Consider the following 14905-nt stretch of genomic DNA (forward strand, 5'->3'; position numbering starts at 1 on the left):
CAGCGGCTGGCCCTCCATTCTGGGGCTGCTGCAGGTCATGACCGGTTCCTCCCGGGCTTTCCCACTGATTCCTTGTGAAGGTGCCAATTCATATTCAGACTCTTGTTCTCAGGGGCGGAGTTTGTGTGCTGCTCTCTGTCTGCAGAGGCTGTGGTTTTTTGGGGTTTGGGAAGTAATCAGCCCAGGTTAGCTTGCCAGCTTAGCCCTCACCGGTTATGCCACCTTGAGCCCACAAAGTGACCATATTACAGATGGACTTGCAAGGTGTCATTGACTATGCAGAGTGTCTGCAGCATCGTCTGAGGCTCAAAGAATATCAGTAAGTTCCCCTTGTCAGAACCGGGGTTGGAGTCCCGAGATGTAGACAGTGTGATCTTCCCAGGTACTAATAACATTTTGAAACTAGTTGTTGTTTTTTTTAAAGTTGATGGCAGGGGGAATTCTGCTGTAATAAGATAGTTGTGTTTCTACAAAACATTAATTATAGCAGTTGCAGACAGAAGTACAGAGGTGGTGGCAGCTGGGCTGCAGGGCCACGAAGCCACAGGGCCACAGTGGGCGGCTGGCCATGGAGGATCCTGTTCAAGATGGGGTGGCTTCCCCAGCCACCCTTGGAACCGGGAATCTAAGGTGAAGAGAATACTGACTAGCAGGTTCCCTGAGGAGTGAAAGGCTGAAAACATTGCCCAAGAAGATCTTATCAAGATTGCCAAGAAGCAGATGATAGTAATACAGAAGCTAAATCAAGATGTGCAGGTATTGGGTTGAAAATATTCATCTTGACCACAGTGTCACTTAATCAAGGTTAAAAATTAGCTTTTTAAAAATTAGCTTGTTTTGTTTACCAGTGAATCCAGTAACATCTTGGACAGTGTAGTGGAATCTCTTATTATTTAACATTCTAACCATTTGCCTCTGATTTTTTTTAATTATCTCACATCTCTAAATTGCCATTACCTTTGAATTGTTAAAATAAAGTCAGGGAGGAAGATTTTTAAAAACAATTTGTTAAAGTTAAGCACATTTTGAACTAAAGACTTAAATGTAAGACCAGAAACCATAAAACTCCTAGAAGAAAATGTAGGCATAAACTCTGACATTGCTCTTAGTAATATTTTTTTGGAACTGTCTCCTTGGGCAAAGGATACAAAAGAAAAAATAAATACATAGGACTACATCAAACTGAAAAGTTTTTGCACAGCAAAGGATACCATCGAAACAAAAGATAACCTACTGAATGGAAGAAGATATTCGCCAATGATACATTTGATAAAAGATTAATATCCAAAATATATAAGGAGCTCATACAACTTAAGACCAAAGAAACAAACACTCCAATTAAAAAATGGGCAGAGGACCTAAATAGACATTTCTCCAAAGAGGACATACAGATAGCCAATAGACATATGAAAAGATGCTCAACATCATTAATTATCAGAGAAATACAAATTAAAACCATAATGAGATACCACCTCACTCCTGTCAGAATTTCTATCCTCAAGAAGTCAACAAACAAGTGTTTGTGAGGATGTGGAGAAAAGGGAATCCTCATGCACTTTTGGTGGAATTGTAATTTGGTGCAGCTACTATGGAAACCAGTGTGGAGATTCCTCAAAATATTAAAAATAGAACTACTATTTGACCTAGCAATCCTACTTCTGGGTATTTAACCAAAGAAAGCCAAAGCACTAATTCAAAAAGATACAAGCAGCCCTATGTTTATTGCAGCATTATTTTCAATAGCCATGATATGGCGGCAACCTAAGTGTCTCGTGATAGACAAATGGATAAAAAAGAAGTGGTACATATATTCAGTGGAATATTACTTGGCCATAAAAAAGAATGAAATCTTGCCATTTGTGACAACATGGATGGACCTAGTGGGTGTTAAGTGAAATAAGTCAAAGAAAGACAAATACCATATTATTTCACTTACATGGAATATAAAAAAACAAGATAACAAAATAAATGAACAAAACAGAAACAAACTCATGGATATAGAGAACAAATTGATAGTTGCCAGATAGGAGGAGAGTTGGGGGGCTGGTGGACAAGGTGAAGGGATTAAGAAGTACAAATTGGCAGTTACAAAATAGTCACAGGAGTATAAAATATAGTATAGGGAATGTGGCCAATAATATTGTAGTAACTGTGTATAATGTCAGCTGGGTACTAGACTCATTGGGGTAATCTATTTGTAAGTTCTATAAATGTCTGGTCATTATGTTGTACACCTGAAACCAATATAATGCGTTATGCCAACTGCAATTGAAAAATACAAAAAAACATTGTTATACAAAAATTAGACAATAAAATTAACAAGGCTTTGGAAAAAAATGTAGTTGGCTTAAACATTTAAAATTGTATGCAACAATAATAATCCTCACAGTAGTACTGACACAGTTCAGAAGACATGTTTAATCCTGAAAATATCTACGTGTGTGTGTGTGTGTGTGTGTGTGTGTGTGTGTGTGTGTGAAGGTAGTTTGATGGTAGGCGGTGGAAGCAGAGCCCAGGCTGCTAAATGTGGAGATGAGGACTAAATGCACAGTGAAGAGGAAGAACTTCCTGCCCAGCGGTTGGTTCTGAGGCAGTATTTAGCCAGACTAAGCCAAGAGGGAGACGGTGGGGCCAGTGGGCATTGGTGCCATGTTCCTCGTGGCTTGCTGTATTCACTTGGGCTAGTATACTTGGCATTTCATAGTTGTTCCTTCTTGATGCAAAATGTTAATGTACAGGGAAAATTGTTTATGAAACTAAGGCAACTTCTGTGTTGGTATGACATAGCTCCCTGATTACAGTTAGAGTAATTTGCATTCCAGACTGCAGGAAGCTCATTGCCCCAACTGATGAATAAGACTGTTTCTCATCATCCTAGATTGGAACTTGAAATATGAAAAATGCTTTAATTGTGGTAAAAAAAAAAAAAACACATAACATAAGATTTACCATCTTAACCATTTTTAACAACTAAGTACGAGGTCTGACAATTCAGTTCGTGAACTTGTTGCAGTGATGTTGCTGGTAATGATTTTTTGGTATCAGAGGGATTATTCATTATGAATTTGTACCAACTAGACAGTTAACCAAGTTTACTATGTGGAAGTGCTGAAAAGGCTGCATGAAAAAGTTAGACAACCTGAACTTTTCGCCAACAATTCATGGCTCTTGCATCACAACAATGCACCAGCTCACATGGCACTGTCTGTGAGGGAGTGTTTATCCAGTAAACAAATAACTGTATTACAACACCCTCCCTACTCACCTGATCTGGCCTCCAATGACTCCTTTGTTTACCCAAGAAAGGAAGACATTTTGATGACATTCAGGACATCAAGGTTAATACGACGACAGCTCTGATGGCCATCCCAGAAAAAGAGTTCCAAAATTGCTTCGAAGGGTGGACTAGGTGCTGGCGTTGGTGCATAGCTTCCCAAGGGGTGTACTTCGAAAATGACCGTAGTGATATTCTGCAATGAGGTATGTAGCACTTCTAGGATGAGTTCGCGAACTGAATTGTCCGACTTCGTATATTCACATTGTTGTGAAACAGATTTCAATAACTTTTCAATTTCTTGCAAAACTGAAACTCTACCTATTAAACAACTCCCTGTTTTCCCCTTCCCCAGTCCCTGTTAACCACCGTTCTACTTCCTGTTTTTATTAATTTGACTACTGTAGATACCTTATATAAACGGAATCATACAGTATTTGTCTTTTTGTGACTGACTTATTTCACATAGTATAATGTCCTTCAAGTTCATCTGTGTTTTAGGATGTGAGAGGATTTTATATAAAACTTGAAAGCTTAAACACATCAAATCTTAAGTTGGGGATTTTTTACCCCCATATTTATTTGAACAAGGTTAGCCTTCAGGGTCGTAGGTAGGTGAGGGTTCCTCCTGCTTTACTTATGCAATGAAATAAATATTCTTGTTGAGTTTATCTCCTTGTCAATGTGATTCTCCTAGTTTTTTTTCCTTCCAGTTTCTAGCATAAATTAACTCTTAAAAGCAGACATCCTGTGTTAAAAGACAGTGATCGAAAGGGCAGCTGCATCAGACATCGTAGGTCAGAGTGTTATCTGTAAGGGTGTATTTCTAATGCCTGAGAGAATTTTAAACTCAGATTGGTATGATTCCATTCCAGAGAGCTCAGAAATATGCTCAGGAAGTCTTGCGAAAGGAATGCCGACCCAAGTTCGCCCAGAAGTCAATGGCACAGTTGTTTGAGCACAGGTACAGCATGGACTTACTGCCTTTCGTGCAGAAAACTCCTAAAGTGAATGAGGCCGAGTACAAGTACGATCCTCCTTTTGGATTCCGGAAGTTCTCCAGTAAAGTCCAGACCCTCTTGGAACTGTTGCCTGAGCACGACTTCCCTGAACATTTGAAAGCAAAGAGCTGTAGGCGTTGTGTGGTTATCGGAAGTGGCGGAATACTCCATGGACTAGCCCTGGGCCATGCTTTGAACCAGTTCGATGTTGTGATAAGGTACATTGGTTTTCAACCAACCTTTCTCTTCTAGAGTTAAGTGCACTGCTGTCGCTCAATTTGACACCAGGTACACTGAGGGGAACAAGCAGCACTGCATGTCCCTGCCATCAGGGGCTTCACTGTTGGAGAAGTTGAAACAAAAACATGAAATGATGAGATGCCCCAAATTGCTGTGTTGACCCTAATTTGGCAAAACCTTTTCAGAGGAGGTAAGGTTTAGAAGGAAGGATAGATTCAGATAAGCCAGCGGAGGGCTTACCTGTGCCAGACAGGGCTAAGAGGAGGAGGGGCTGCCTGGCAGAGCTATGGGGGGTGAGCACATTGGTTGGGGTGCAGGAAGCACACAGGAAACTCTGAACGCCACACAACAGGCCAGCATTAAGGCAGCCAGCCTAGATTCTTCTTAGTTTAGCTAGCTAAAAATTGTGTTTCTGATTATAAGTAAATTATGTTCATTCTTGAAGATTAAAAAAATACAGAAAATATAAGGAAGAAAATACCACTCTCAGCACAAATAACCAACTACTATTAATTTGCTTTATTTTTTCCACTTGTGTTCTATGCACATACTAACGAATACATTTATATTCTTATGAAGTCTTTTGCTTTTTTTACTTAACATTAGGAACAATTTCTGAGGGTATTAAATATTCTTTAGAAAGCTAACTTTAGGTAATTTACTATTCCTTTACATGAGTGTATCATAAGTTATTTAGCCACTCCTATTACTGACATTTAGAATGTTCCCAGTTTATTTGTTATTGTGAAAATGCTTTGCATATTCTCATACTGTACATACGTCTTTATGTACATCTCTGATTATTTCCTTGGAAATAATCCCAATAATTTTTAGAAGTATTTGCCTAAAGATATTTGAGTGTTTTTAAGGCTCTTGATACATTTTAGTAAATTGTCCCTATCTTGAAGGGTGTGCAGAATCAGGAGCATGATGAAAGTTGGGTCTTAATTAAATTTGTCCAGCAGTAGGGTATGGATTTGATTGATGGCAGGAGAAAATACAGATGGGAGCCTGGGTTTAGAGGTTGCAATCAGAGCATGCAGTGTTTGGGCCTGATGTGAGACAGAAAGAAGAAATAGAGGCTAAGGATCAAATATAAGAGGTATATTGAAAAAGTAGATTACAGGGCTTTCTGATAGTTTGACAGTTAATGTCAGAGGACACCAAGATTTCTAGCCTGTGTGTCTAAGACAATAGTGGAACGGCTGTCAGAAATGGAGTTGAGGAAAACCTCTGGTTAGTGAGGGAGGGTGACAACATCCATTTCAGATATTTTGAACTAAAAAGGGATGATATATTCACATAACTCCTTTGTCCCCAATAGCTGAGATCTCAGGCAAGTTTCCTAACTGTCTTGTGCCTCCATTTCTTCATCTGAAATTGGAGGCAATACTAGGAGCACATACCTTATAGAGTGACTGTGAAAATAAGATGAGTTAACAAACTAAAAGCAGTTAGAATAGTGTTAGGCTTGTAGTAAATGCTCAGTAAATGTTAGCAGCTCTATTTGGAGAATGTGTAGGAAGTGGGGGCTAAGGAGGAGAACACAGGGGATATAAGGTGTTTGTAGGAAAGAACCAGGTTTTTGTAAGGGCTAAGAGATCGAAGAAACAGCTAAGAACTGAGTTTTAAGGCAAAAGGGGTACTACAGTCCCCAGTGACCAGAAAGCAGGAATGATGTGAAGTGGGAGTGTAAAGGTTGAGGTGAAGACAGATATAATTGCTGCCCTTCACTGGTGGCTGTCTCTGTGTCACTGCATGTCATATGCTTTAGATGTCCCCATTCCTCGGTGAAGTCTTCAATATTGGCCAGTATCATAGATGAGGACACCATAGGGCCCAGGGCCCAGGCCAGACCCCAGCATTACAAATGCGGGGTTCTGAGGCTTCCAGAACCTCAACCCTGGCCTTCTGTGAGCAGCTGAATGGTCTTCTGTGCACAGACAACACTGGGGGAGGCAGGCCGGACCCTATGCCCATCAAATGGTGCATGACAGGGATATGGGAGGAGGAGAAGTGAGAAATCGGGTGCCAACGGTGCGTGTTCTGGGCCAGAGGAGAGATGTGGGAGAGAGGGGCAGCCGTGAGCACAACAATGGGATTTGGCTCTTCAGGGAGGAGGAGGGCGGGCGGGGAGATCTGGGTGAGGAGCTTCATCTGGCAGCAGGAGGGCGGGGTCCTGGGAGGGCAGGAAAGGGGGCTGGCATGGGGCCCAGTACAGGCAGGTGCCAGGCGGGGGGGCATGGACTTGCTGCCTGGGCGCTGGGAGGCCAGTGAACACGGGACAGAAAGTGTGATGATGCGGGAGAAGAAAGATCTGTTACAAAGCTTCTTTTGAGTAACTTTCAGGCTTAAAGTGATTCCAAACTTAACAGAAAAGTTGCAAAAATAGTACAAAGAACTCCCATTCACCCTTTTTCCAGATTCCCCGATTGATAATGCTTTATCATTTTATAACTGCTTTGTAATTTTCTCTCTCTCTACACACACACACACACACACACACACACACTATTATTTTCTGAATACTTTCAGAATTAGTTGCAAATATCTAGCTCCTTTACCCCTAAATACTTCAGTGTGTGTTTCCTAAGAGTCAGGACATTCTGTTGTAGAACCACAAAAAATATTTAGAATTAGGAAATTAACACTGATACGGTAGAGCTTATCTACAGTCTATTCAGATTTCACAAGTTATCCTACTAATGTCCTTTATTTAAAAAGGGGGGGGGGGGACTAGAAAGAAAAAGAAAAGAAGAACCGTTCCAGGAGCGTGCCTTGCATTTAGTTGTCATGTCTGATAATATCTTTTAATAATCCAGGGGTTAGGTGTCTGAGATCTAGATGAAGTGGCAGTGAAATAGCAAAGAGAGGTTCAGAACAGGTGTCATAATACAGGTGAAGAACCAAACAGACTACAAAACTGTGTGACTTAGTGAGTGGTATTACTTAGGGAAGAATTCTTAGAGTTTTCCCCCAAACCACCACCCTGGTAAAGCCTTCACTGATCTAACAGTTGCAAGTGCCCCAAATCCTTGCTTTAAGAACAGGTTGCACCTGAGCCCATTGCCCGCCTTGGTCCGACCCTGTGCATGTATCTGCCGCATGTGTCTGCCTCGTCCGGGTTTCTAGGTTTTCCTCTCTGATTACCTTTTTGAAATTCTGACAAGAGCCGCTAATATCTAAGCATGACAGGAGGCTTTCAAGGAAACATTACTAGTGCCTAGAGAAAGCCCAAACTGTAATGACCGGATTGGCTTAAAAATGGCAGGACTAGAGAGAACGGCTGGACATTCAGAGATTAGATTTGGGCGTCGCTCCCGGACTGAAGGCTGCATTCACTGAGCACCTGGAGAGGGCGAAAGTAGGAGGCGTGCTGACCAGGCTAAGGGAGGGACACCCCACCCCCAACCACAGACACATGCCCAGTCCCAGAAAAGTGTGGAGACCAGGACGGGGGGGTTCTTTAGTTATGTGATAAGATAGTTGATGGCTTGCTTTGTCAATTTATTTTGTCCTTTTTATTTAAATAGATTAAACAGTGCACCAGTTGAGGGATATTCAGAGCATGTTGGAAATAAAACTACTATAAGGATGACTTATCCAGAGGGTGCCCCACTGTCTGACCTCGAATATTATTCTAATGACTTGTTTGTTGCTGTGTTATTTAAGAGTGTCGACTTCAACTGGCTTCAAGCAATGGTTAAAAACGAAACCCTGGTAAGCACTAGAAATTCAGCTATCAAATGTCTCTTTGTGAAAAGTGAAGGGGTGTCTAGTTGTAATTACAGGCTTTTACTTTTAAACAAACAATGGAATGCATACTTTTGTGTTGTCTGTCAAATAACCACTCCCTTTGTAGAAACCCTTTAGAACTCCTTGCTGGAAATTGCTTTCAAAACTTGATCGAGTCACATGTAGAAATCGTGATCGTGACTTAATGGGAATATCAAGTTCTGGCCTAGAGTCACTATTACTAAGGTTGATGACTCAACTTATTCACCAGACTTGAACTTACATGGCTTTTGGCTCGTTCCAGAATTTAGATTTACATGGATTAATATAAACCATTATTGAGGATATTCAAAAGAATATACATAAAATCTCTAAGGAATACTCTCAGAGATTCTCCAAAAATGCTTCAATTGGTGGTGTTCTTGTAGGAGTAAATTCACAGCCCTCCAGAGGGACAGATGTGGAGCGGATGGCCCCCACGTGGTCATATTCCTTTTATTTTACAATTATGATCACATTACTATATAGTCTCACGCATTATGTTTTAGAGGACAGCTGTCATGAGTGTGTGTGCACTTACATGCACTTGCACAAACTGGCTGTCTACAACATTGATAGGCCATATTAGACTTTTCACATAAGCTTTGTAAGATGGAGACTTTGTATCTCCAGAGCTTGATTCTATACAGGTTGTCATGGTCTTCTGGACTTTCTGTTGGGTGGAAGTTGTTCTACTTGGAAGATGAAGCACATAAGAAGTAATTCACAGTCAGTTACCAAGAGACTTCACAGGACTGGGAAACAGTGAGCGGAGAGAGAGGACACTGGGTGAGGGCCTGATTAGACCAGGGGACTCACAGCGCTGAATACCTTTGAATTGGCTCTGTTTGCTTAGTCTTCCCTGGGCACAATGGTGGCTTTCCGCCCTAAAAAGGCTACCACCTCAGGTAGTTCTCTAAGGAATTTCTTCCCCAAACAAACAAAAGTGGCTTCTGCAGTTCTTCCTCTTGTCCAATGCCACCTTCATAAATAGATGCTTTAGAGTTGCTCTTTTGAGTTGAGGTACTGAATTTGCAAAGATCTGTGACTTTGCCGCAGAATGCATGCTCACACGGGATGACAGCACGGGGTGACAGCCACCGCGTGGCCTGATTATGAGGGGTTGCAGTCTCACCCTCTACTGATTGGATGACTTTATTCAATACCCCTCATGACTGTTTGCTTTCTTTCCTTAGCCATTTTGGGTGCGACTCTTCTTTTGGAAGCAGGTGGCAGAGAAAATCCCATTACAGCCAAAACATTTCAGGATTTTGAATCCAGTCATTATCAAAGAGACTGCCTTTGACATCCTGCAATATTCAGAGCCTCAGTCAAGGTTCTGGGGCCGAGATAAGGTATTTTTGTTGCTACTGAAAGTTAACTATTCTTCTCTGTGTTGGAGGGGTGACATCCGTACAGATCTCAGTTAGGCTCAGTGTATACGCAGAAGCACCTTCCAGTGGGGAAACCTGCACTGTGATCGGATGGATGCTCCATGTGTGTTCACCGCTCTGCACCTTCACCTCAGGGCCTCACTGTTTAGTTGGCCCTCCCCCGGTGACTCATCTCTTTAGAGTAGTCAGCATATTAACACTTAGGTCACTGAGATATTATTTAAAGTATGCTTACTCCGGGACTCCACGCAACTAATTGCAGGATCCTGAAAGGCACTGTAGTGGTCTGGAAAGTTCTTTACATTTTAACTCTGTGGGCCAATCAGGTGAGAATTGACATTTATCATCACTTTATAGGTAGTGGTCAATAAAATCAGCCCCCAGAGCAGTGCTTTTCTGTTGATGCCTGGGTCCCACCCAGACATTCTGATTTAACTGCTCTGTGCTGTGGTCCTATACGTTGAGATTTTCAGAGTTCCTGGGGTGATTTCATTTTGTAGCCTGATGTGAGAATCTCAGCTCCATGGTGTTCACTGCAGTTGATTCTTTACCTGCAATTAGCCTGTGCGGCCACCAGGGGGTGGAGAGTCCTTTAGTTCCTATTTCTTCATCTGAATAACTAGACCTGTGTCTTTAAGCTTTGTTTTAAAGGAGGAACTCACTCTTAAACAAAACTTCGAGCGAAACCTCTACATGTAAAGGAAAGTGAGTAATTTTGAAATGTGGGGGCTGCAGCTCACACTGAGGGCCTGAGATATTTCGCAGGAGGTGATGCTGGTCAGGGTCACAGTTTGCAAACACTGAGCTAGACTCTTAGGTGTAGTCCACCGATAGGCAGATTAGCAGGTTCTTCTATTTGCCCTATGAATCAAAGTCTAAGTATAAAGATTCTTGCAAACAACTCTGTAAATTTTAAAGGAAGAATTCTGTGGTTATTGAGGGAAACAAACACCTTATAGGCTTCTTGAAAACAAAACCTAGTTCTTTACTGTGATCAGTGATAGCTAAATTGAGCTCTGGCTCCAGCCTCACGCTTGACGACCCAACTTACCTGAGATGTTTCACTAGGACCCCTGCTAGGGGGTCCTAGCAGGCCGCCCTTTTCCTCAGGTGCTCTGCCCCCTCTGGTCCTTTCCTGCCTCTCCATCCATGGCAAGCCCACAAGCCATGTAGTTCCTGCCCATTGAACACAGGCTTAACAACTTTTAATCTAACAGTTAGCATCACTTTTAACAAAATAGTTTAAAAAAAGAAGACTTAAACAGACTTGAGCAAGATTCTTAAACTAAGTTATAAAGATGTTTTGCTGTAAATATATTAGGTTGGTGCAAATTAATTGCAGTTTTTGCAATATTTAACCTTTTAAACCACAATTACTTTTGCACCAACCTAATAGTTAGGTATTGTTCAATATTTTTAGATTTCTGTATCTTTTAAACTGTTTCTTTATTAAATTTCATAGTTTTTTTTTTTAAGCATAGGCAAATGCTCATTTGTTTAGCTGTAGATTGTATTTAAAGAGTAATCTTTAAAAAATGAACTAACTTGGGGCTGCTGGTTGGCTTAGTTGGTTAGAGCGCAATGCTCATAACACCAAGGTCACTGGTTCGATTCCCACATAGGCCAGTGAGCTGTGCCCTCCACAACTAGAGTGAAAACAATGGCTTGACTTGGAGCTAAGCCGCTGGTGGGCGGCCACTTGCCTCAGTTGGTTAGAGCGCAGTGCTCATAACACCCAGGTCGCTGGTTCAATTCCCACGTAGGCAAGTGAGCTGCGCCCTCCACAACTAGATTGAAGACAACGACTTGACTTGGAACTGATGAGTCCTAGAAAAACACACTGTTTCCTAATAAAAAAATTATTTTTTCACAAATAAAATAAAAACTGGACAAACTTGATTATATAAAATATGAAATTGCTGAATGGCAAAAGGTATCAGAAACAAAAGTTAGAACACAAAATAAATGGGAGGAAATATAGCATATATATGGCAGTAAATACTCTCAAAGTATAAAGACAAACACCTTTTAGCTTGGTGCAAGAACTGCCCGGCTGCCTCTTGGTGGTGTGTTAAAAATATTCACATCACAGACCATGTTTTGGAGCCCAGAATCCTGAAATGGATGGGAAGTCAAACTTTAGAATTCGGTGATATATAAAATGGTCTGATGTTTAAAATTGCAGCCCCCAGTGCAACCTTTATCATGTGGCATGGCATGCTTGCTGCGTGGGGAACAATGACTTGTGCTTAGGCTCTTTTGTCTTTTCTCTTTTTCAGAACATCCCCACAATTGGTGTCATTGCGGTTGTCTTAGCCACACATCTATGTGATGAAGTCAGTTTGGCAGGCTTTGGATATGACCTCAATCAACCCAAAACCCCTTTGCATTACTTTGACAATCTCTGCATGGCTGCCATGAACTTTCAGACCATGCATAATGTGACGACCGAGACCAGGTTGCTCCTAAAGCTGGTCAAAGAGGGCGTGGTGAAGGACCTCAGCGGAGGCATCCATTGTGAGTTTTGAACACAGAACACCTCACTTGAAAATGCAACTCTGACTCTGAGGGCTGTTTTTCATGGCCTTCTTGATGCATTTCATCCTTCAAATACTTTGAAGTGCAGCTAGTGTTTTTAAGTTTTAATTTAAAACAACAACAACAAAAATAATAGTTTAGTTCTTCCCACTTTTTTCTCCCTATTTATTTGAGGTCTGTGTTTTTGCACAAAATTTTGTAAATTAATTGGAAAGACTTTTCAAAGAGAATTGTATGTCATGATGTTTTATTGTATTTTAAGAAAGTTATTTAATTTGTAAAAACTCTGCCCATGTCTAGTACACATAGAACTTCAGGTAATTACGTGGAAGGAGAAAGGAGGTCAGAATGCTCGATCTTGGTTCTGGTCCTCTCTGTGGTGGGACAGATGTTGGAGGCACTTCCAGGATGACGTGCACAGCAGCTAAACAGCGGGTACTGGTTCAGCCAAGCTGCAGTGTGAGGCCTGAGCCGGTTGGAGAAGTTCACGGTCTCTCTCTGTTGGTCTGCCTGCTGCCCGAATTCTTGCAGGAATCAAGCAGGGGAACTGTCCTGGAGGTACCCGGTCTGGGTGAGACACCGAAGACATTTCCCCTGCCCTGTCAGTACTGCGAATTTGCCCTGGGCTGCAGAAGCCACCGTCTTCCCTGCAGTTACAACTCTTGAATTTCTTGACAGTTTTTTACTACCCTTCCAAAGCACTTAAATGTTAATCTAAGGTGTTCTACTGTCTGTCTGAAGTGACTTATAAAAATTAGGACAAAGCCTCTGTTATGCAGAGTTGTGAAAGTATAAACTCTTTCCAGGAATCACCACATTTTTTCAAACACTGAAATGAAATCTTCCCAGCGTTATAAATTACGTATTTAAAAAAAATTGTTTTTTGAATTGCTGCCTGGCAGTGTGTCCCAGGCAGTGTGCTGGTCCAAGAAAAAAAAAATCAACAGAATAAAAGTTTTTTGAGGAGCTCTCACAGTATAGTTAATTTGAGTGTTTTTTGTTCTTAAGAAAATAAGTTTGTGAGTCTACCTGAAATGTCCGTGGACGCTGCTAGATGGAGACCTCACTGTGGGTTCCAGAGTGAGGGACTGAGAATGAAAGCTGCCTTGTCTTGTGAAGGGCTTCTTCCCAGACTTGTGTGAGCTCCTGTCTTGTGTGAGCTCCTCTGGAGACATGTTGGGTGTTGCTGGCTTCTTCCCTGCGAACAGGCTTGTTCTAGCTTCTGTCTCTTAATTGCTCTCGACTTTGCCGGCAGCTGCGTGTCTGTCTCTCCGTTGCTCCTGCTGCTGCCCCTCCCTCAATCCTCATTGCTCTTAACTGCTTCTGCAGCCCCAGTGCAGCTCTGACACCCAGCCCATTCTGTCTTCCTTGCCGCCGTCTCCTCTGCATATGTTGCAGGTCAGGGAGCCAGGTCATAGCATTTCAACCAGAGTCCCTTGGATCTCCAGGGCTCTGGGGTCAAGCTCAGAGTGGCCAACGTAACAAAATAGTATTTTTCTGGTTTTGTGTCTTCAAATTTTCTATGGATTTTGCTTTCTGCTTTATAAGCTACTGTTTAAGAGAAAATGCTTTAAAAATTCTCCCCAGTTCAATGACTTAGTGTTAAAGATTGAGACTTGGGAAGATGTTCCACAGCTGTCCTGTGACTGAGGTAGGGCCAGGCCCACACCACACATCTCTGGTCGCTCATCCTTCAGGGGCTACTGGAAGCCTGACTTTTTTTTTCTTTTTTAAAGCCAGGGTTTGTAACTTCCTCAGACCACTTTCCCAGCGTTGTGAGCACCCCCTCATGGGTTCCTGTGGACTCATGTCCTTGCAAGGCTGCTCAGAAATGTGTAGCGAGCTCACGCCCAGCACTCGCTCAGCTTTCAGCAAACGTCAGGCCTCGTCCGTCCCCACCCCTCCTCATCTGCACGTGCGTTTTTGCGTCCTTATATCGCTTTACCCACAATTCTCAACTTTTCATTACTAGCTGGCAGTAAGTGCCCTAAATGAACAAAACGGCATATTTTTTTCAAAGACCTTTTATGGAGTCCCTCAGCCAGTTGGAGTTCATCAGACGCCTCCTTCAAGAACCTTAGCACTTTGGTGGTTATTAGAAGTTTCCTCTTTGCTTCAGAGTTGCTCCTCCCTTACCTCCACCCCCACCCCCACCCCACACTGGCGTGTCTGAAAATAGACCTGGGGTGCTTCAGGCTGTCATGAGATTGCTCTCCAGTAGCTGAGGTTTTGGCCATCACTCTTGCAACTTTCTTTGTAGGCACATCACACGTCCCTCTCAGGTGGTTATCATCATTGGTTTTGAGGCAACCTAGGGCGACTTATACGTGTTATGTATTTTAACATACTTCTTATGGGAACTTTGAGCCATAGAAAGTATCAGTGAACTTTAGAGGTTTTTTCATTTTTGTTTTTATCTCCTTCAGAGAGCACATTCTCTGCAGAAACCGAGGCTGGCCTTAGAAAAATGCTCTGGGGCTGGGATGGGTACCTCCTGGAGACATGTCTCATGTTTTTAGGCAAAGCTAAATTAGGATCTAGACAATTTCATATATTCTAGGTGTCAGTTTTCGTGTTTCATTGCCCTTTTGTGTCACTCAGTTTTTTTGTTTTTTCTCATTTCCAAGAATGTGTTAATAAGGCATTGACAATGTCTGTTTCCACAGATTTGGGAGGAGAGGGTC

At 42.1% G+C, this 14905-nt stretch overlaps 1 protein-coding gene across 7 annotated transcripts in view; it reads left to right on the forward strand.

The window, feature by feature from the left end:
* Positions 1 to 13194, forward strand: part of ST3GAL5 (ST3 beta-galactoside alpha-2,3-sialyltransferase 5) — a 43426-nt gene extending 30232 nt beyond the window's left edge. For 6 of the 7 annotated variants that reach the window (XM_033124571.1, XM_033124572.1, XM_033124577.1 and 3 more), the window contains 4 exons: positions 4150 to 4493; positions 8049 to 8235; positions 9486 to 9644; positions 11963 to 13194. In XM_033124571.1, the coding sequence (XP_032980462.1) occupies positions 4150 to 4493; positions 8049 to 8235; positions 9486 to 9644; positions 11963 to 12211 (939 nt within the window). In that variant the 3' untranslated portion in view covers positions 12212 to 13194. The remainder of the gene's footprint in view (positions 1 to 4149; positions 4494 to 8048; positions 8236 to 9485; positions 9645 to 11962) is intronic. The other variant, XM_033124578.1, reaches the window with a different exon arrangement.
* The last annotated feature ends 1711 nt before the right edge of the window (positions 13195 to 14905 follow it).

This window comes from Rhinolophus ferrumequinum, chromosome 13 (genome assembly GCF_004115265.2).
Source record: "Rhinolophus ferrumequinum isolate MPI-CBG mRhiFer1 chromosome 13, mRhiFer1_v1.p, whole genome shotgun sequence".
Taxonomy (NCBI): Eukaryota; Metazoa; Chordata; class Mammalia; order Chiroptera; family Rhinolophidae; genus Rhinolophus; species Rhinolophus ferrumequinum.